Source organism: Emys orbicularis, chromosome 16, assembly GCF_028017835.1.
Source record: "Emys orbicularis isolate rEmyOrb1 chromosome 16, rEmyOrb1.hap1, whole genome shotgun sequence".
Lineage (NCBI taxonomy): Eukaryota > Metazoa > Chordata > Testudines > Emydidae > Emys > Emys orbicularis.
The window spans coordinates 4,595,809-4,616,660 of NC_088698.1; the positions used below are offsets into that span (position 1 = coordinate 4,595,809).

A 20,852-nucleotide genomic window follows, 5' to 3' on the forward strand; every position below is an offset into this window, starting at 1 on the left:
TCAGCCCTATTACCTTTACCAACCAAACGCGTCATGTCATCAAAAAAGCTATCAAATTAGTTTGACAGGCTCTATTTTCCATTAGCCCATGTTGAGTGCCATTAATTACATCCCCCTCCTTTCATTCTTTATTAATCGAGTCCCATCACAGCTGCTCCATTCTCCTTCCTGGGATCAATGTCAGGCTGACAGGCCTATACTTACCTGGGTCGGCTCATGTACCCACAACGCAAGCTTTCGTCCACTCCTCTTCCAGGATTGGGGATGATGGAGCAGCTTGTGTGTGTGGAGCAGGATTATCTACTCTGGCCACAAGGGGGCATCAGTGCTGCAGAGATGGGCAGCTGCGGGCACTCCAGGGGATTGATTCCTTTAGTCAAGCCCTGGTCTGGAGGGGAGGATGCCCAGCGCATACAGTGCCCTCGTCAGAGAGCGGCAGGGGATGGGTGGTGCCGCTCAGTGAGGCTCAGAGCATGAACCTGCAGACAGGGAGAGAAAGGAGATCCCAGTATAACGGCAGCTTCAGAGCGGGGAGGAGCAGTGGAGATCCCAGTGTAAAGCAATACAGGGAGACTGCTGCTATCGTAGGACTGGGACCCTCCCAGTTCTCCCAGGATAAGGCGAGGGAGTGGAGATCCCAGGCTCAGCCCAGAGGCTTTCCTAGACGACCCCCCGGCAGATGGAGGAGCCCCCGGCGAGGCGGCCCGGGGCCGTGGGCTGCTGGCGATGCTTCTGGGAGTTCTGGAACTACGAGACCCCCAAAGTCCTCGTGGTGAAGAACCGCAACCTCGGCATCATGTACAGAGGGGTGCAGCTGCTCATCCTGCTCTACTTCATCTGGTAAGTCCCCGGCTGAGCCAGCGTGTGGGTCTGGGAGAGATGGGGTGAGGAGAGCTGAGGGGGCAGTCAGAGACACGCCAGCCTCAGCACCTGCACAAAGAGCTGAGTGGGGGGCTGGATCCTCTGCTGCATTGGAGCCATTCGCTGATTTACACCAGAGAAGGATCTGGCCCAAGGGTTGCAGTCCAACCCTTTCCTGTGCGGCTGGGTTCAGGCAGGGACAGCGTGGGGTTAGATGCAGGAGGGAGGGGACGCCAGGTTCTGTCCAGCCCCACTGCCATGAGGTTCTGCTGGCCCACGATGGAATTGCGGGGCTCTGGGATTAGGACAGGGTCCTGCACTAGGTACTTCGTTAGATGGGTGAGCCACAGAGGTGCAACCAGAGAAAAAGAGTTGGGGGGAGGACCAATAGGGAGTGTTTTATTCAACACAGCAGAGACAAGGCAGGAGGGCAGCGTAGCCAGCCCGGCCTGGGCACACTGCTGGCCCCAGCCCTTTGCAATGTGGTTAAATCTTGCATCACTTTGCACCTACCCGTTCCCACTCCGGAAATACGAGAGCTGGTGAATAAAAGGCAATTATGGTTTGCAGGAGACGTTGGGGGTTTTAGTTTCCCATTAGAATGTTTTGTTTTCTTCCTCTCAACGACAATCCCAACCTGAAATGTTTTCCATTTGATCAAAACATTTTTGATAAAAATGTAGTTTTCAAAAATCATTTCTGGTAAAAGAACATAAACAAATCGGTTTTGGGTAAAAAATGTTGCCTTTGGAAAATCAAAAACTGAGCATTTGTACCAAAAAGGAACCCCTTTCCCCAAACATTTTTTGGTTTTCATACCCCCCCGCCCGAAATTTCAACTCAAATAAAAATGTGCACGGGTTTGGGGTTTGGGGTTCTTTGCCAAAAAAATATTGTCTGACTCTAGTAAAAATGTAGTAAAACGAATTGTTCTTTTTCCTTTTCCCCTCTTTCCTTTGCTCTGCTCTGTCTCTCACACTCCAGTGCCCCCTCAATCGCCTTCTTCTAGATTGTTTAATAGTCGTTTTCTCCTACTGTCCTGTCTATGTTGTGGTCTCTTCCTCCCTCCTTTAACTTTCCACTCTCTTTTCATAGAATCCTAGAATCTCAGGGTTGGAAGGGACCTCAGGAGGTCATCTAGTCCAACCCCCTGCTCAAAGCAGGACCAACCCCAACTAAATCATCCCAGCCAGGGCTTTGTCAAGCCGGGCCTTAAAAACCTCTAAGGGTGGAGATTCCACCACCTCCCTAGGTAACGCATTCCAGCGCTTCACCACCCTCCTAGTGAAAAAGTTTTTCCTAATATCCAACCTAGACCTCCCCCACTGCAACTTGAGACCATTGCTCCTTGTTCTGTCATCTGCCACCACTGAGAACAGCCGAGCTCCATCCTCTTTGGAACCCCCTTTAGGTAGTTGAAGACTGCTATCAAATCCCCCCTCACTCTTCTCTTCTGCAGACTAAATAACCCCAGTTCCCTCAGCCTCTCCTCGTAAGTCATGTGCCCCAGCCCCCTAATAATTTTCGTTGCCGTCCGCTGGACTCTCTCCAATTTGTCCACATCCTTCTTGTAGTGTGGGGCCCAAAACTGGACGCAATACTCCAGATATGGCCTCACCAGTGCCAAATAGAGGGGAATAATCACTTCCCTTGATCTGCTGGCAATGCTCCTACTAATGCAGCCCAATATGCCGTTGGCCTTCTTGGCAACGAGGGGCACACTGCTGACTCATATCCAGCTTCTCGTCCACTGTAATCCCCAGGTCCTTTTCTGCAGAACTGCTGCTTAGCCAGTCGGTCCCCAGCCTGTAGCGGTGCGTGGGATTCTTCCTTCCTAAGTGCAGGACTCTGCACTTGTCCTTGTTGAACCTCATCAGATTTCTTTCGGTCCAATCCTCCAATTTGTCTAGGTCACTCTGGACCCTATCCCTACCCTCCATCGTATCTACCACTCCTCCCAGTTTAGTGTCATCTGCGAACTTGCTGAGGGTGCAATTCATCCCAGCATCCAGATCATGAATAAAGATGTTGAACAAAACCAGCCCCAGGACCGACCCCTGGGGCACTCCGCTTGATACCACTTTCTTCTCCCTCTGTTAGTCCCGGACCCTTCCCCTCTCATAGAATAGAATATCAGGGTTGGAAGGGACCTCAGGAGGTCATCTAGTCCAACCCCCTGCTCAAAGCAGGACCAATCCCCAGACAGATTTTTGCCCCAGATACCTAAATGGCCCCCTCAAGGATTGAACTCACAACCCTGGGTTTAGCAGGCCAAGGCTCAAACCACTGAGCTATCCCTCTCTCTCATCCCCCATTCCCACTCTCTCTGTACTCTGCCCCTCCTCACTTCCCTTTCCACTAAAAGCTCTCCCGTCCCATCCCATGCACTATCCTTCCCCACACCCACTCGCTCTCCTCCTTCCCACCCCTCATGTCACGCGCGCACATGTTGGTGAATGAGATCTCCCAGCAGGGCAGTCGCACACACTGCCCAGCTGATCTGGAAACGATTTCCTCACGGCATAGTTCAGCCCATGGCCAATGCAGTTCTCGGCCTCGCTGCCGAGTCTGCTCACCAGCGCAAAGCATGGCGGGGACGGGGCGGGGAGTGTGTGACAGGGGAGCTGGAACAGAGACCCACCCACCTCCGCTCCGAGAGGGACCACCCAGCATCTGCTAGCTAGAAATAAGTCTGGATCCCGGCTGAGCGAGCCAGGATTCCTGGTGACCTGCAGGCGAAAGGCTTCCCTAGCAGGGCCTTGAGACATCCCAGCCTCAAGAAGCACTTACTATTACACTGCCCAGAATGACGCTTGCTGTCTAGCCAGCTACTGAATGCAACCAATAGGCCATGGCCTGAGGGGGACCCAACACAGCCGCTATTTGAGAGGTGTAGGTAGCGGGATTCCAGGATCCTGTTCCTGGCTCTAGGCTCAGATTCATGCAGCGTTTCTCAGTCAGTGCCGTATGGTCCCATCTGGCCTGGGAATCTATGACAAGCTCCAGGCCCAGGGTCAGTCAGACGCAGTCTTTCAAAGCCCAACGCCCTTCCTTGTTTCCTCGTCTCTGGAAATCCAGCTGGAACCAGTATCTGCAAACCTCGCCGGGGGCGGATCCAGTCTGGAGGAGATTACAGTGTGAACCCCTGCCCGGGCCTAGTTCCTGGAGCTGTCCCTGGCCCCAAAGATCCTGCACTGGGTCTCCCTTTTCCATGCCAGGACCCCTCCGGGACCCCCTCCCAGCTAGGTGGGATCCAGCAATATGGGTTGGGCAGGGTGGTTACAAGGCTCTGATACTGGTTTGTAGTGCCCAGAGTAAGAATGCCAGGGCCAATGGTTCCACACAGCCCAATCAAGCACATACATTGGCACATTCCTTCTGTAAGGCAAAGGGGTGAGACTTTCCCCCGTCTTAGAGAGACCTGGGTTTTGTCCCTACCTGGGTGAGGTTGCACCTTTCACCTTTCACTCCCTGGGCGAGTGGCAAGGGCGGCGCAGGCGGGCTTGGTTAATAGTGAGGGTTATGAAGGGCACAGAAGCACTAACGGCAGTTTGAGGCTAGAGCCGTGGTCTCCTGGCTTGCAGGCCGGCTCCTCGCCCAAGGCTAGCGGGTACCTCGTGCGGGGAGGGTCTCTCTGCAAAGACCAGGGATTTCCCCTGCCCTGCAGGCTGGGGAGACAGACCTGCCGCATGTGTGAGCGTCACCCAGACGGATGAGCCCTGGTGGGGGTGTGCAGGATCCCCCAACGGCGACAGACCAGCCACCCCCTCTCCTGGCTTCTCTCTGCCCCGCTCTCCCCCGCACGGCATCGCTCACTTGCTCACTCCCTAAGACCGTCACTGCTCCCCACACAGCCGTTCGTGCTCCCCAGGTTCTCTCGGCCGCTGCGCTGGCTTCCACTGGCCTCCTGTCTCTGCCTGCCCCTTCTGGTGCTCCCAGGCTGACGGGTGATGGGAAGGGGCTAGCTCCCAGGAGCTGCCCAGCACCAACAAGCCCTGGGGCGGGGAGTGGATAATGCAGCAGTGCAGAGAGGATGGCGGGGCGGGAGGATGGTGCAGGGGAGGGGGAGAAGCCCTTGCGTTTGGGATTCCCCAGCCATAGGGCAGGCAGAGGTGAGGGGATACATCCCTCGCCGCACCCCCAGCGGCGGGGACCCAGGGGGCAGCGGGGGCAGTGCTGGGCTCCGGATCCTGGGAACGGGGGTGTATGTCCCTGACAGCTCCCCCCACCCCCAGGTACGTGTTCATCATCCAGAAGGGCTACCAGGAGAGCGAGACGGGCCCCGAGAGCTCCGTGCTCACCAAGGTGAAGGGCGTCACCCGCTCACCCAGCAAGGTCTGGGACGTGGAGGAGTACGTCAAACCCGCCGAGGTGAGGCTGTGACGCTGCCCCCCCCCCCCTCAAGGCTGTGATCTGCCCCCCCCTTCTGCGAGGCCCTGACATTACCCCCCCCCCCAGCAAGGCTGTGTCACTGCCCCTCCCCCATGCACTCCCACAAGGCTTTGATGTGGCCCCCCACTCCCCCCTGGGAGGCCAAAGCACTGCCCCTCCCCCACTCCCTCCCCATGAATCCCTGACACTGCCCCTCCCCCACAGCCTCCCCCTCCCCCCCACAGGCTGTAATAGCTCCTGCCTGATACCAGGTCCCCCTGGAAGCAACCAGACCCTGACAGCCCCCAGACAGGCAGGAGGGGGCTGCTCTGGGCACCTCGCTAATGCTGCCTGTGCCAATGCCGTGTGCCAGTGCTAATAACAGCACGTCGCCCACATGTGACCAGCACCCCCAGGGCCCCCGCTGAGCTCTGCACGGAGCCAGGGCCCGGCACAGAGCCCCCGTCCCTGCACCCCCCATTGCACCCCCAGGCCCCCGCTGAGCGCTGCACGGAGCCAGGGCCCGGCACAGAGCCCCCGTCCCTGCAATCCCCCCCCCATTGCACCCCCAGGGCTCCCTGCACTAGGCTGATCCCCGTGTGGGCGCTGACTTGCTTGCTTGCCACAGGGAGCCCATCGAGACCCCGCGACCCCCTAGGTCAGTGTGCCCTGGGGCCAGCCCAGCATGGCTCCTGGACGGGAAATGGTGAAGGGACTGGCCCAGGCGGGGGGCAGGATTTACGGAGAGGCAGCTGGCTGTTCTTTCGCTGGCTGAGGCTGGTCGGGCGGACGCCCTCCAGCGATCTCACTCACTCCATCGCCAGCCGGGCACCCCAGTGAGGGCTGGGGTGGGGCTCCATGGAAAACATCTCTCTCTCCCTGTCGGCTCTGCAGGGCGGCAGCGTGTTCAGCATCCTCACCCGGGTGGAAGTCACCCGCTCCCAGACAATGGAGACCTGCCCGGAGGTGAGGGAGGCAGCCGGGGCTGGGTGGAGGGCAAGGCACAGCCCGGGGGTGGGGAATGGAGGCAGGGGGCCTGGCTGGCTGGGAGCAGCGAAAGGATGCCAAGGAAGGAGACTGGGGATGGAGAACTGGCCCACGACAGCCCCAGACCCACACTCCCACGGGCAGCACTTGGAGGGCCCCTAGTGCGGACAAGGGCTCTGGAGCCCTGGTCCCTGCCCGCAGAGCTGCACCAGGGATTGCTGCCTGCCCGGCCCTGCCCAGCCGCTGGCTGTGTGTGCGCCCGCAGCCTCCGGGCCGGGGGTGATTGACAGGCAGGAGCACAGCGGCTGGGGGGTACCTAGGCAGCCCCAGGCCAGGAGAGGGAGCGATGCCAGTTGTGGCATGTCCTGGAGCCAGAACTTGGCCTCTCTGGCTCCCTCCGCCTCGGCTCTGCCCCATTTCCACACCTGGGTCTGGGCTGATCTCGCTCCGCTCCCTGCTGCTGGCGTAATAGCGAGTGCGGGGGGCAGAGGTCACCCAACGCGAGGGGCATCCCAGGCTGCAGGGGGTGGCTCAGGTGGGGGTGAGAGGGAGGGTGCTGGGTAGGGGGACTGGCTCGGTCCCTTCGCTCCCCTCCCCCGGCTCTGCCCGCTTTGCAGGGCCCCAGGGGTCCCGCCCCTCTCCCGGTGACACCTTGGTTTCCGCCCCTGCAGAGCCTGGAGGTCCCTCACGCCACCTGCAGCTCCGACAGCGACTGTGTGGCTGGGGAGATGGAGATGCTGGGGAACGGTGAGTGAGCAGTGCCGCCAGCGGCCCGGGGGGCAGCATGGGCACGGGCCAGGGCCAGCCGGAGACTGGCATTCAGCCGCCCCAGGACCAGAGGGAGGGCGGGGCCTGCCGCCCCCAGGGGACGCGCTCAGTCCATCCGTCTGTCCCCGCAGGAGAGAGGACGGGGCGCTGCGTCCCCTATTACAGCGGGCCGGGGAAGACCTGCGAGGTCACCGCCTGGTGTCCAGTGGAAGACGGAGGAATGGTCAGGTAGAGAGGGGCTGCTGGAAGTGCAGGGGGACCCACGGACAGGGGGGTGTTCATGGCCCCTGGGAAGGAGGCACAGCTGGGAGCCCCTCACCCTTCTCCTGCCCTGGGATGCCACCTAGCTCTCACCCCAGCACCCAGCTCCAGTGGGACACCCCAGAGGGGGACGGAGCTGGGCAGGGAGGGGGTGCTAGGTTGGGGGGAGGCAGGACCCCCCTTCTCATCAGGGGTGAGTTAGCACCGGGAAAGGGGGGTGTCAGCAGTGGGGGAGACACACCCTCATGGTGGAGCAGGGACCCCCGTGTGCTTTGGGGCTGGGGGTGGGGGTGGGGAGGATGATGCCCTGGGCTCGGGGGAGGAGGAACTCCCTGCCCAGGGAAGGGCTGACACGTTTCTGCCCTCGCCAGCGAGTCCCTGGGGAAGATGGCCGCGCAGTTCACCATCCTGATCAAGAACAACATCCACTTCCCCCGCTTCGGATTCTCCAAGTACGGCTCAGCAGGGACCCGCGCGTCTCACCCCAGCCGCCCCCCTCGGGGGAGGGATCACGGGCTGTGCCCGTCAGGAACAGAGCCGGGGTGGGGAGGAGGGAGCGAGAGCACTGGCACATGGGCACCGGGGGGGACATTGCCTGGGGGCTGCTCTGGGTGTGTGTGAAGGGGTGTGTGGTTTGTGTCAGCAGCTGGCTGAATGATGCCAGTTTGGCCATTGCTGCCATTGTGGTCGGGCCGGGGCACCGCAGACCAGCACACACCAGAGATGAGTCTGTAGAGCATGGCTGCGGGTCTGTGTGTGCATGGGGGTGGTTGTGTGAGTGTGTGTGCACATGGCTGTGGGTGTGTGTGTGCATGGGGGTGGTTGTGTGAGTGTGTGTGCACATGGCTGTGGATCTGTGTGTGCATGGGGGTGGTTGTGTGAGTGTGTGCGCACATGGCTGTGGGTCTGTGTGTACATGGGGGTGGTCGTGTGAGTGTGTGCGCACATGGCTGTGGGTCTGTGTGTGCATGGGGGTGGTTGTGTGAGTGTGTGTGCACATGGCTGCGGGTCTGTGTGTGCATGGGGGTGGTTGTGTGAGTGTGTGTGCACATGGCTGTGGGTCTGTGTGTGCATGGGGGTGGTTGTGAGTGTGTGTGTGCACATGGCTGTGGGTCTGTGTGTGCATGGGGGTGGTTGTGTGAGTGTGTGTGCACATGGCTGTGGGTGTGTGTGTGCATGGGGGTGGTTGTGTGAGTGTGTGTGCACATGGCTGTGGATCTGTGTGTGCATGGGGGTGGTTGTGTGAGTGTGTGCGCACATGGCTGTGGGTCTGTGTGTGCATGGGGGTGGTTGTGTGAGTGTGTGCGCACATGGCTGTGGGTCTGTGTGTGCATGGGGGTGGTTGTGTGAGTGTGTGTGCACATGGCTGTGGGTGTGTGTGTGCATGGGGGTGGTTGTGTGAGTGTGTGTGCACATGGCTGTGGATCTGTGTGTGCATGGGGGTGGTTGTGTGAGTGTGTGCGCACATGGCTGTGGGTCTGTGTGTGCATGGGGGTGGTTGTGTGAGTGTGTGTGCACATGGCTGTGGGTCTGTGTGTGCATGGGGGTGGTTGTGTGAGTGTGTGCGCACATGGCTGCGGGTCTGTGTGTGCATGGGGGTGGTTGTGTGAGTGTGTGTGCACATGGCTGTGGGTCTGTGTGTGCATGGGGGTGGTTGTGTGCGTGTGTGTGTGCACATGGCTGCGGGTCTGTGTGTGCATGGGGGTGGTTGTGTGAGTGTGTGTGCACATGGCTGTGGGTCTGTGTGTGCATGGGGGTGGTTGTGTGAGTGTGTGCGCACATGGCTGCGGGTCTGTGTGTGCATGGGGGTGGTTGTGTGAGTGTGTGTGCACATGGCTGTGGGTCTGTGTGTGCATGGGGGTGGTTGTGTGAGAGTGTGGGCACATCGCTGTGGGTCTGTGTGTGCATGGCGGTGGTTGTGTGAGTGTGTGTGCACATGGCTGTGGATCTGTGTGTGCATGGGGGTGGTTGTGTGAGTGTGTGCGCACATGGCTGTGGGTCTGTGTGTACATGGGGGTGGTCGTGTGAGTGTGTGCGCACATGGCTGCGGGTCTGTGTGTGCATGGGGGTGGTTGTGTGAGTGTGTGCGCACATGGCTGTGGGTCTGTGTGTGCATGGGGGTGGTTGTGTGAGTGTGTGTGCACATGGCTGTGGGTCTGTGTGTGCATGGGGGTGGTTGTGTGAGTGTGTGTGCACATGGCTGTGGGTCTGTGTGTGCATGGGGGTGGTTGTGTGAGTGTGTGCGCACATGGCTGTGGGTCTGTGTGTGCATGGGGGTGGTTGTGTGAGTGTGTGCGCACATGGCTGTGGGTCTGTGTGTGCATGGGGGTGGTTGTGTGAGTGTGTGTGCACATGGCTGTGGGTCTGTGTGTGCATGGGGGTGGTTGTGTGAGTGTGTGCGCACATGGCTGTGGGTCTGTGTGTACATGGGGGTGGTTGTGTGAGTGTGTGTGCGCATGGCTGTGGGTCTGTGTGTGCATGGGGGTGGTTGTGTGCGTGTGTGTGTACATGGCTGTGGGTCTGTGTGTGCATGGGGGTGGTTGTGTGAGTGTGTGTGCACATGGCTGCGGGTCTGTGTGTGCATGGGGGTGGTTGTGTGAGTGTGTGTGCACATGGCTGTGGGTCTGTGTGTGCATGGGGGTGGTTGTGTGAGTGTGTGTGCACATGGCTGTGGGTGTGTGTGTGCATGGGGGTGGTTGTGTGAGTGTGTGTGCACATGGCTGTGGATCTGTGTGTGCATGGGGGTGGTTGTGTGAGTGTGTGTGCACATGGCTGCGGGTCTGTGTGTGCATGGGGGTGGTCGTGTGAGTGTGTGCGCACATGGCTGTGGGTCTGTGTGTGCATGGGGGTGGTTGTGTGAGTGTGTGTGCACATGGCTGCGGGTCTGTGTGTGCATGGGGGTGGTTGTGTGAGTGTGTGTGCACATGGCTGTGGGTCTGTGTGTGCATGGGGGTGGTTGTGAGTGTGTGTGTGCACATGGCTGTGGGTCTGTGTGTGCATGGGGGTGGTTGTGTGAGTGTGTGTGCACATGGCTGTGGGTGTGTGTGTGCATGGGGGTGGTTGTGTGAGTGTGTGTGCACATGGCTGTGGATCTGTGTGTGCATGGGGGTGGTTGTGTGAGTGTGTGCGCACATGGCTGTGGGTCTGTGTGTGCATGGGGGTGGTTGTGTGAGTGTGTGTGCACATGGCTGTGGGTCTGTGTGTGCATGGGGGTGGTTGTGTGAGTGTGTGCGCACATGGCTGCGGGTCTGTGTGTGCATGGGGGTGGTTGTGTGAGTGTGTGTGCACATGGCTGTGGGTCTGTGTGTGCATGGGGGTGGTTGTGTGCGTGTGTGTGTGCACATGGCTGCGGGTCTGTGTGTGCATGGGGGTGGTTGTGTGAGTGTGTGTGCACATGGCTGTGGGTCTGTGTGTGCATGGGGGTGGTTGTGTGAGTGTGTGCGCACATGGCTGCGGGTCTGTGTGTGCATGGGGGTGGTTGTGTGAGTGTGTGTGCACATGGCTGTGGGTCTGTGTGTGCATGGGGGTGGTTGTGTGAGAGTGTGGGCACATCGCTGTGGGTCTGTGTGTGCATGGCGGTGGTTGTGTGAGTGTGTGCGCACATGGCTGCGGGTCTGTGTGTGCATGGGGGTGGTTGTGTGAGTGTGTGCGCACATGGCTGTGGGTCTGTGTGTGCATGGGGGTGGTTGTGTGAGTGTGTGTGCACATGGCTGTGGGTCTGTGTGTGCATGGGGGTGGTTGTGTGAGTGTGTGTGCACATGGCTGTGGGTCTGTGTGTGCATGGGGGTGGTTGTGTGAGTGTGTGCGCACATGGCTGTGGGTCTGTGTGTGCATGGGGGTGGTTGTGTGAGTGTGTGCGCACATGGCTGTGGGTCTGTGTGTGCATGGGGGTGGTTGTGTGAGTGTGTGTGCACATGGCTGTGGGTCTGTGTGTGCATGGGGGTGGTTGTGTGAGTGTGTGCGCACATGGCTGTGGGTCTGTGTGTACATGGGGGTGGTTGTGTGAGTGTGTGTGCGCATGGCTGTGGGTCTGTGTGTGCATGGGGGTGGTTGTGTGCGTGTGTGTGTACATGGCTGTGGGTCTGTGTGTGCATGGGGGTGGTTGTGTGAGTGTGTGTGCACATGGCTGCGGGTCTGTGTGTGCATGGGGGTGGTTGTGTGAGTGTGTGTGCACATGGCTGTGGGTCTGTGTGTGCATGGGGGTGGTTGTGTGAGTGTGTGTGCACATGGCTGTGGGTGTGTGTGTGCATGGGGGTGGTTGTGTGAGTGTGTGTGCACATGGCTGTGGATCTGTGTGTGCATGGGGGTGGTTGTGTGAGTGTGTGCGCACATGGCTGTGGGTCTGTGTGTGCATGGGGGTGGTTGTGTGAGTGTGTGTGCACATGGCTGTGGGTCTGTGTGTGCATGGGGGTGGTTGTGTGAGTGTGTGTGCACATGGCTGTGGGTCTGTGTGTGCATGGGGGTGGTTGTGTGAGTGTGTGTGTGCACATGGCTGTGGGTCTGTGTGTGCATGGGGATGGCTGTGGGTCTGTGTGTGCACATGGCTGTGGGTCTGTGTGTGCATGGGGATGGCTGTGGGTCTGTGTGTGCACATGGCTGTGGGACTGTGTGTGCATGGGGGTGGTTGTGTGAGTGTGTGTGTGCACATGGCTGTGGGTCTGTGTGTGCATGGGGATGGCTGTGGGTCTGTGTGTGCACATGGCTGTGGGTCTGTGTGTGCATGGGGGTGGTTGTGTGAGTGTGTGTGCACATGGCTGTGGGTCTGTGTGTGCATGGGGGTGGTTGTGTGAGTGTGTGTGCACATGGCTGTGGGTCTGTGTGTGCATGGGGGTGGTTGTGTGAGTGTGTGTGCACATGGCTGTGGGTCTGTGTGTGCATGGGGGTGGTTGTGTGAGTGTGTGTGCACATGGCTGTGGGTCTGTGTGTGCATGGGGGTGGTTGTGTGAGTGTGTGTGCACATGGCTGTGGGTCTGTGTGTGCATGGGGGTGGTTGTGTGTGTGTGTGTGCACATGGCTGTGGGTCTGTGTGTGCATGGGGGTGGTTGTGTGAGTCTGTGTGCGCACATGGCTGTGGGTCTGTGTGTTTGGGCACCTGCATGGGGGTGTATTTTAGGGTTGCCAGGTGGCCGGTTTTCGACAGCAATGTCCGGTCGAAAAGGGAACCTGGCAGCGTCCGGTCAGCACAGCTGACTGGATGCTAATCGTCCGGTTCCCTGCAGTAAGAGCAGCAGCTGCGGTTGGAGCCTGGAGGAGCTGCTCTCTGCTCAGCTGCTGGGTGGCAGAGAGGTAGGTGCCGGCGCTGGCTGCCGGGGGGCGTGGGGGAGAGGAATCCTGTCCACCCCCTGCCTCGCTGTACCCCATTGGGCAGGCTCCACGTCAGCTCCTCCCAGCCCCACTCTGCAGGCAGCAGCTGAGTCCCGGGAGAGGGGGCAGTGAGCGAGGAGCGGGAGGTGGAGAGCAAGCGAAGGAGGATGGGGGAAGAGGAGTGAGTGGGGGCGGGGCCTCAGGGGAAGAGGTGGGGCAGGGGAGGGGCCATAGGGGAAGAGGTGGGGCAGGGGCGGGGCAAGGGTGTTGGCTTTTCAGCAATTAGAAAGTTGGCAGCCCTAGTGTGTTTGTGCGTGTGCACGGGTATTGGCAGCTGTGGGCCCCATGGGGGTCTGGCAGGGCCAGTGCAAGGATGTTTCGTGCCCTAGGCGAAACTTCCATCTTGTGCCCTCCCCCCTCCCCAAGCCCTGCGGCAGCTCCCCCCCCGCCCTGAGGCATCCCCCCGCGGCAGCTCCCCCACCTCCGCCCTGAGGTGCCCCCCCTGCCGGAGCTCCCCACCCCCCCCGGCCCGGGGAGCCGTGCGGCAGCTCCCCACCCCAGCTCACCTCTGCTCCACCCCCTCCCCAAGCCCTGCGGCAGCTCCCCCCCCCCCCCGGCCCGGGGAGTCGTGCGGCAGCTCCCCACCCCAGCTCACCTCTGCTCCACCCCCTCCCCAAGCCCTGCGGCAGCTCCCCACCCCCCCGGCCTGGGGAGTCGTGCGGCAGCTCCCCACCCCAGCTCACCTCTGCTCCACCCCCTTCCCGAGCCCTGCGGCAGCTCCCCACCCCACCCCGGCCCGGGGAGTCATGCGGCAGCTCCCCACCGCAGCTCACCTCTGCTCCACCCCTTTCCCGAGCCCTGCGGCAGCTCCCCACCCACCCTCCACCCTGAGGCACCTCCCCCGTGGCAGCTCCCCCCCCCCCGCCCGGGGAGCCGTGCAGCAGCTCCCCACCCAGCTCACCTCTGCTCCGCCTCCTCCCCGAGCACGCCGTCGCTGCTCCACTTCTCCCGCCTCCCAAGCTTGTGGCTCCGATCAGCTGTTTGGCGCCGCAAGCCTGGGAGGGAGAGAAGCAGAGCGGGGCGGCGAGCTCAGGGGAGGAGGCGGAGCAGAGGTGAGCTGGGGCGAGGAGTTCCTCTGCGTGCCGCCCCCCCCTTACTTGCTGCAGGCGGCCCTCCCCACGCCCCCCTTCCCCAGCTCCCTCCGCCTAAATGCGGCTGACGACCGGGGCGGCCGAAGATCCGGTTGCCGCGGTCGCCGCCAAAGAAAATGCCGTCCCCCAAATGCTAGCGCCCTAATAGGTTGCACCGGCCCTGGGGTCTGGGTTTGTTCACGTACATGGGGGGTGAGATACTCAGCAGCTCTCGGCGTGTCTCCTCAGAGGGAACGTGAAGGGCGATAAGAACGGCTACCTCAAAGGCTGCACCTTCAACGAGACCACGGACCTGTACTGCCCCATCTTCCGCCTGGGCTCCATTGTGGAGCAGGCAGGAGAGAACTTCACCGCGCTGGCCGAACAGGTAGGCGGTGTGGGGAGGGAGGACCCTCACCCGGCGATAGGGGACGGGCTCTGGCCAGGTGTGCGGGGAGGGGGGACCCTCACCCTGCGACAGGGGACGGGCTCTGGCCTGGTGTGCAGGGAGGGGGGACTGGCTCTGGCCTGGTGTGCGGGGACCCTCCCCCGGCGATAGGGGACAGGCTCTGGCCTGGTGTGCGGGGAGGGGGGACCCTCACCCGGTGATAGGGGACAGGCTCTGGCCAGGTGTGCGGGGAGGGGGGAACCTCGCCCGGCGACAGGGGACGGGCTCTGGCCAGGTGTGCGGGGAGGGGGGACCCTCCCCTGGCGATAGGGGACGGGCTCTGTCCCGGTGTGCAGGGAGGGGGGACCCTCGCCCGGCGATAGGGGACGGGCTCTGGCCAGGTGTGCGGGGAGGGGGGACCCTCACCCTGCGACAGGGGACGGGCTCTGGCCTGGTGTGCGGGGACCCTCACCCGGCGATAGGGGACGGTCTCTGGCCAAGTGTGCGGGGAGGGGGGACCCTCACCCTGCGACAGGGGACGGGCTCTGGCCTGGTGTGCGGGGACCCTCACCCGGCGATAGGGGACGGGCTCTGGCCAGGTGTGCAGGAAGGGGAGACCCTCACCCGGCGATAGGGGACGGGCTCTGTCCCGGTGTGCAGGGAGGGGGGACCCTCGCCCGGCGACAGGGGACGGGCTCTGGCCAGGTGTGCGGGGAGGGGGGACCCTCCCCTGGCGATAGGGGACGGGCTCTGTCCCGGTGTGCGGGGAGGGGGGACCCTCCCCTGGCGATAGGGGACGGGCTCGGTCCCGGTGTGCAGGGAGGGGGGACCCTCACCCTGCGACAGGGGACGGGCTCTGGTCTGGTAGGACCGCTGCAGGGTCTCTCATAGGGCTGGGTTCTCTCGGGCACGTGGCTCTCGGGTCTCCCCCGAGGGAAGGCTCCGGCTCAGGCCCATCCCGCGGCCGATCTTGCCTCCTGCACAGGGAGTGTTGAGGGTCAGGGGCACTCGAGCAGGTGCCGTGGCAGGGAGCTCCTGGCACGCCAGAGACACCCCGTGGCAGACAGACAGCACAGGCCTGCAGGCAGCTCTGTGCTGAGCTCAGCATGTCGCTCAATCCAGTTGAACGCCCTGCGCCCAACACTGCCCAGGTGCCCGCGGGCGGCACCAGCTGCTGCAGGAGAGCCTGGCAGGTGAATGCCCTTTGGCCCACTGGCCATTCTCTGCCACTCCCCAGAGCCTTGCGCCATCCTGGCCTCTCTTCTTGGGGTGCCCCCTCCTGGGCAGAGGTCAGCTGCTGGGTCCCCTCTGACGCCAGAGCCACACGCTCGCTTTCTGAGTCCCCTCCACACGCCGGCTGGGCCTGGATAGCCAGCTCCTTCGCGCTTCCCTCGTGCCAGCACCAGTCTGCCGGGCGCTGTGCTGAGCTAGGCTGGCCGGCAGCTCCCGGAGCCCGGCGGCTGCCCTCTGGCGCTGGGTGGGCCCTGCAGGGTGAGCAGGAGGGAAAGCGTCTGGCCGGACGGGCAGCAGAGCGATACGGGGAGCAGAGAGCGGAGCTCTGAGATGCAAGGCGGTCTGGGGTGGGCAATGGGCTGGAAGTGAGGACCCTGGGTGCTGCCCAGGGCAGCTTGAGGTCCTGCTAGAGCTGTGTTGGTCCTGCCCTGCTCTCTGTCTCCTGCAGGGCGGCGTTATCGGGGTGATCATAAACTGGAACTGTAACCTGGACCTGCCCGACTCCGCGTGCAACCCCAGCTATTCCTTCCGCAGGCTGGATCCCAAGAGAACTCAGGTGTCTTCTGGCTACAACTACAGGTGACCTGTCCCCCTGCTCCTCTGGGGCGGTGACCCCCAGGGCCCTGCAACCCCCTGCTCCCGGGCCTGGCTGCTCCGCGCTGACTGCCCCTCATCCCCGCTCTCTCCTGCACAGGTTTGCCAAATATTACAACTGCAACGGGACGAACACGCGGAGCCTGATCAAGGCCTATGGGATCCGCATTGACGTTATTGTGCATGGCCAGGTGGGAAGAGAACCTTGTCCCGCGCCCCCTCCCCCGCACTGGGCCCAGGACTGCGTGACCCTGCCCGGCGCCCCCCCCCCCCCCAACACTGGGCCTGGCACTGCGGGACCCTGCCCAGCGCCCCCTCCCCTGCACTGGGCCTGGCACTGCGGGACCCTGCCCAGCGCCCCCTCCCCCATACCATGCGGGACCCTGTCCAGAGCCCCCTCCCCCGCACCGGGCCCAGCACTACAGGGACCCTGTGATGCCAGGCTGGGCCGAGTCGCTGACATTCACAAGAGGGTGGCCAGATGTCCGGTAGGGGACCTGATGGTGTCCGGTCAGATCTACTGACTGGACACCCAGAGTCTGGTTACTGCAAGTGGGGGAGGTGGAGAGGAACCGGGTCATCGCTGGGGCTGCCTCCTACCTGCATTGGGCAGCTGCAGCTCCCAGCCCCGGCTCTGCAGGCGCGTCCCTCCCCACCCATGCAGGGAGAGGGGAGAGGGGAAGAGAAGCAAGCGACAGTGGGAGGGGGAAAGGGAAGCAAACAGGGGTGAGCCCTCAGGAGGAAGGGGTGGGGCAGGGGTGAGGCCTGGGCGAAGGGACACAGCAGGGGTGGGGCCTGGAGTAAGGAGTGGGGCAGGGGGGAACCTGGGGGGACAAGGCGGGGCAGGGCCCAGGGGGAAGGGACAGGGTAGGGGCGGTTCTGGGTTTTTATATTCTGTATTACAAAGTTGGCAACCTGAAGCCCTGGGGAGCAGGTGGCAGGGGGTGAGGAGCGCGGTGCTGACCGCTCTGTTTTTCTGCCTAGGCAGGGAAGTTCAGCCTGATCCCCACCATCATTAACCTGGCCACGGCGCTGACCTCGGTGGGAGTGGTGAGTATGTGCCCGCTGTGCCCGGGACGCTTGGCACAGGCTCCCTCGGGCACTAACCCTGCTCTCCTGCTCCCCAGGGCTCCTTCCTCTGCGACTGGATCTTACTGACCTTCCTGAACAAGAACGACGTGTACAGCGCCCGGAAATTCGATCAGGTACCGGCCCGGCCCCGCCCCGCGCTGTGACCCTGCCCTGCTCCTGCCAGGGCGCTCCCTCCCCCGGGCCGGGAGGTGCCCCCATCCACGGGAAGCAATTCGCCATGTCACACAGCAAGGCAGGGCAAAGCAGGGAATAGGACCCAGGAGTCCTAGCACCCTGCTCTCACCACTAGACTCCACTGCCTACGCTGTGACTGGGCATCTCCAGGCTCGAGAGCAGTGAGGGAGTACCCAGGGCACCTCCCCCCACCCCCAAATTAAAGCCCAGCAGAGATCCTCCCTGTGCAGCGCTGAGAGACCCCCCGCGGGGACCCCCGCTACCAGGGAAGGAGTGAGTGGGTGGCCTCAAGGGGAGAGCCCGGAGAAGGGGGCCATGTGCCCTGCCCGCCCCAGCCCCCTTGCGCTGCAGCTGCTGTCACACGTTGTGTTTCTGCCCATCACAGATGCAGCCGCTTGGCACCTCGAGAGCCAGTGCCCAGAGACCAGGCCGGATGGGCTCTCCCTGCCCCTGCTGGCTCTGGGCGTTCCTTGCGGGAGCCGGGCACAGCAGCCTGCCTGATGAGCCACCCCACGGGCCTTCCCCTGGCCGTTCTCCACGCCCTGTGACCTGGGGTGGGGCCGTGGAGCGAGGCCCAGGCACTAACCGCCCCATCTCTCCTCTGTCTGGCCAGGACAGGACCCCGGCGCCAGGCGGCATTGGTAACGCCTGCACCACCCAGGCCTCCTCGCCGGCCCACCCCAAGGGCCCCGGCCAGCTCTGAGCTGCCTCTGCCCCCCACCTGCTGCTGTGGCTGGACTGGGGACCCACTGCCAATGGGCAGGCTGAGTGGGGCTGCCCCAGTACTGACTGGAGGGGTGAGGACCAGGAGACCCCCAGCCCAATCCGGATTTCACCCCACGGGCAGCAGAGTTCCCGGAGAGCCCCAGCTTCCCTGCGACTCTCTGCAGGGCTGGGGGCGAGTGAGCCGACCCGGACAGGCCCCCAGCGCTAGGCCGAACACGCACCCCAGAGCCTTGTACAGACCCCAGGGCAGGGCCAAATCCCCCGGAGGCTGGAGAGGTACCCGCCCCGTTCTACGCCCCCTGCTCTGCCAGCCCCTCCTGCAGTGAACGTGCCCAGTGGGCTGTGATGGGGCGAGAGGTCGGCCCCAGGAGGCCAGCCGCAGAGAGGCTGGTCTGTGCAGGCCGCGGCCGCCTCCCCGGGCCCAGCCGGCTCTTTAACTCGCACTGACCAGGGAGTCATTTGGGTCGCTGGGTGTCGTGCTGAGGGGGGACAGAACCAGCAGGGAGCACATGGGCACTGTCCTCTCCCGGGGCATCACCTCGTCCCTGCTACTCTCCCCCTAAGGGAGCCCCCTGCCCCGCCCTGGGCTCCCCTTCCTCCACGGCTGCTCCCCACATTTCCCCAGCTGTTCTGGAGCCTGCTCACCCCATAGCACTCGCCCATGAGCCACCCACAAACCCAGCCATGCCCACTCATGCCGTCAGACAAGCCACCACTCACAGGGCAGTTCCTCACAGCGTGATCACCACTCAGCCTTCTGGCTGGTTTTGAGCAGCAGCAGCTTAGTGAACACTACTGACGTTTGAATAGTCTTCTTTAGGTTTCAGAGGAAAGCACCATTGAGATGATCAGGGCACTTCACCCCCTCAGAGCTGCTGTTTCAGGCTCTCTGCAGACTCCGGCAGAGCTCACAGCATCAGTGGCGCTTGGGTCATATTTTGAAGGGGTTTGTTACAATCATAAGGACTAGAGATTTAATGTTAGTGCTCAGGGATGGGGGGGGGGGGAGGGCTCAGGTTTTTGGCAGCCCAGCTTGAGACACCTCATTTTCCAGGAAGTGCCGCGCCCCCGTCCTGTGAAAAACTGCTCAGGCTGAGCTCCTGAAAACGGAGATACCCCCAAATCACCAGTCACTGCTGAAAAGCTGGGCTTGAGAGCATAGCCTGGGTCACACAAACGCAGGGCCCCGACCAGTCCCCCCCAGACATGCTCAGAGCTCACCTTGGGCCCTGAGCTGTCTCATGGCCTCTGGGGGGCAGGGGCCCATGTGGTAATCAGGAGCGCTGCGAGGTGAAAGCCCGTCCCCTTTGCACACCGTGACTGTGCCACACGGCTAGGCCATAGGGCGGGCCGGCGCCTTGGCAGGGCTGGAGACGTGAGACCAGGGCAGGGCAGAACGGCTGGCGCGGCCCCCGGGGAGCACTGCACCGGCGGGTGCTGCTGGTTGAGTTCACAGCCAGGCAGGGACTGATGGCACCAAGGTCTTGCTGGCCAAGCCGGCGGTGTCTGGTGGTGCTGGCACAAGGGGCTGTCCCGTCATGCCTGCCTGCCCTCTCCCCCCTGCTCCAGCACTTCACCAAACAGCTAGGAAATGAACTCGGGCAGACGCTATTACTGGCCCGGCTGGGCGAGCCAGGTCAGCGCCAGCGGGCCCTGCAGGCACAGGGGCTCCCGGGAGGTCAATGGGCGCAATGCATCGTTGTACAGATGGGCTAACTCCGAGGTTGCTTGGCGCGCTGTGAGCTGGGTGGCGAGCTGCCCACGCGAGGCAGGCAGTGCGGCTTGCTGGGTTCCCGGTGCTGTGGGCCTCTGGCCCGCTGCTTTCATGGGGCCGTTGTGTTGTCACGTTATCCTGCCACTGGCCCTCTCGTGTCATTGTAGGTGAGCACTGAGCCGGTTTGCTTGGCCTTGCCCCCATTGCTACCCCTAGCTCAGCTCAGCCGCTGGGAGCTGTGGAGGGGCTGCAGGCGTGTCATGCAGGAAGCCACAGGGGCATGACCAGCCTGGTGCATGGCCGTTGCTCTGAGCAGGGCTGGCCAACGTGATGGGGACGGTAGCCGCCTGCAGCCCGAGCCCAAGTTGCGATGCAGTGGGCTGCTCTCGGGTTCCTCACCCTGCTGCACGGGGCCCAGCGGCACATAGCATCCTGCCTGCCAGCCTGGGACAGGAGGTGCAGAAAGACGCTGCCCCCAGCTCGACAGTGCAGGGAAAGCCATCACAGCCACTGCAGCTGACTCACCAGACAGCCCAGAGCCAGGGCCCCGTCACGTCTCCCCTTGTGATGGCATCACAGGCCGGATACACCCCTGTGCCTCCTTTTGACCTTGCAACCAGGGCCGGCTCCAGGCACCAGCGAAGGAAGCAGGTGCCTGGGGCGGCCAATAGAAAGGGGTGGCACTCCGTCCGGTATTGGGGCGGCACGTCCGGGGCTTCGGCGGCACCTCAAGCACTCCGCTTTAGTCTTCGGCGGTAATTCGGCGGCGGGTCCTTCACTCTGTCTCTTCCTCTTCGGCAGCACTTCGGCAGCAGCTCAATCGGGTTTTTTTTTCTTTTTCTTCGCCGCTTGGAGCAGCAAAAAAGCTGGGGCCAGTCCTGCTTGCAACCCCCCCTTCCACTCAGCACGGGCTGCTGGTGCCACTAAGTGCCCGGCGAGCGCGAAGTCAATTAGAAAGAGGCTTGGCGGTAACTGAGTCAGAGCAAGCAGGAGGGTCCTGAGCATAATCACATTTTCTGGCTCTTCTGTGGCTGCGGCAAATCCCAGCACATTAGCAGCTTCCCACTGTGACCTCTAGGAGAACGCCCGGGCCGGGGCAGCCAGAACCCAGGGCTGGTCCCTCCAGTCCCCTGCAGGATCGGGCAAGAGTTAGGGGTCGGACCATTCCTGAGCCCCTGCCTGCCCCAGGGCAACACTCAGAGCTGCCAAGCCCCATGGGCCCAGTTGAGGAGAGTCCCGGAACCTGCTG

At 62.4% G+C, this 20,852-nt stretch overlaps 1 protein-coding gene across 1 annotated transcript; it reads left to right on the plus strand.

Moving 5' to 3' along the window:
- The first annotated feature begins 216 nt into the window (after positions 1-216).
- On the plus strand, positions 217-17,866 carry P2RX2 (purinergic receptor P2X 2). The gene is given in 14 exon segments (XM_065417793.1): positions 217-505; positions 508-672; positions 675-840; positions 5,097-5,232; positions 6,127-6,198; positions 6,891-6,966; positions 7,119-7,215; positions 7,620-7,700; positions 13,932-14,070; positions 15,752-15,882; positions 15,998-16,088; positions 16,882-16,947; positions 17,025-17,102; positions 17,549-17,866. Coding segments are annotated over 14 exon segments (1,905 nt in total).
- Positions 17,867-20,852: the final 2,986 nt, after the last annotated feature.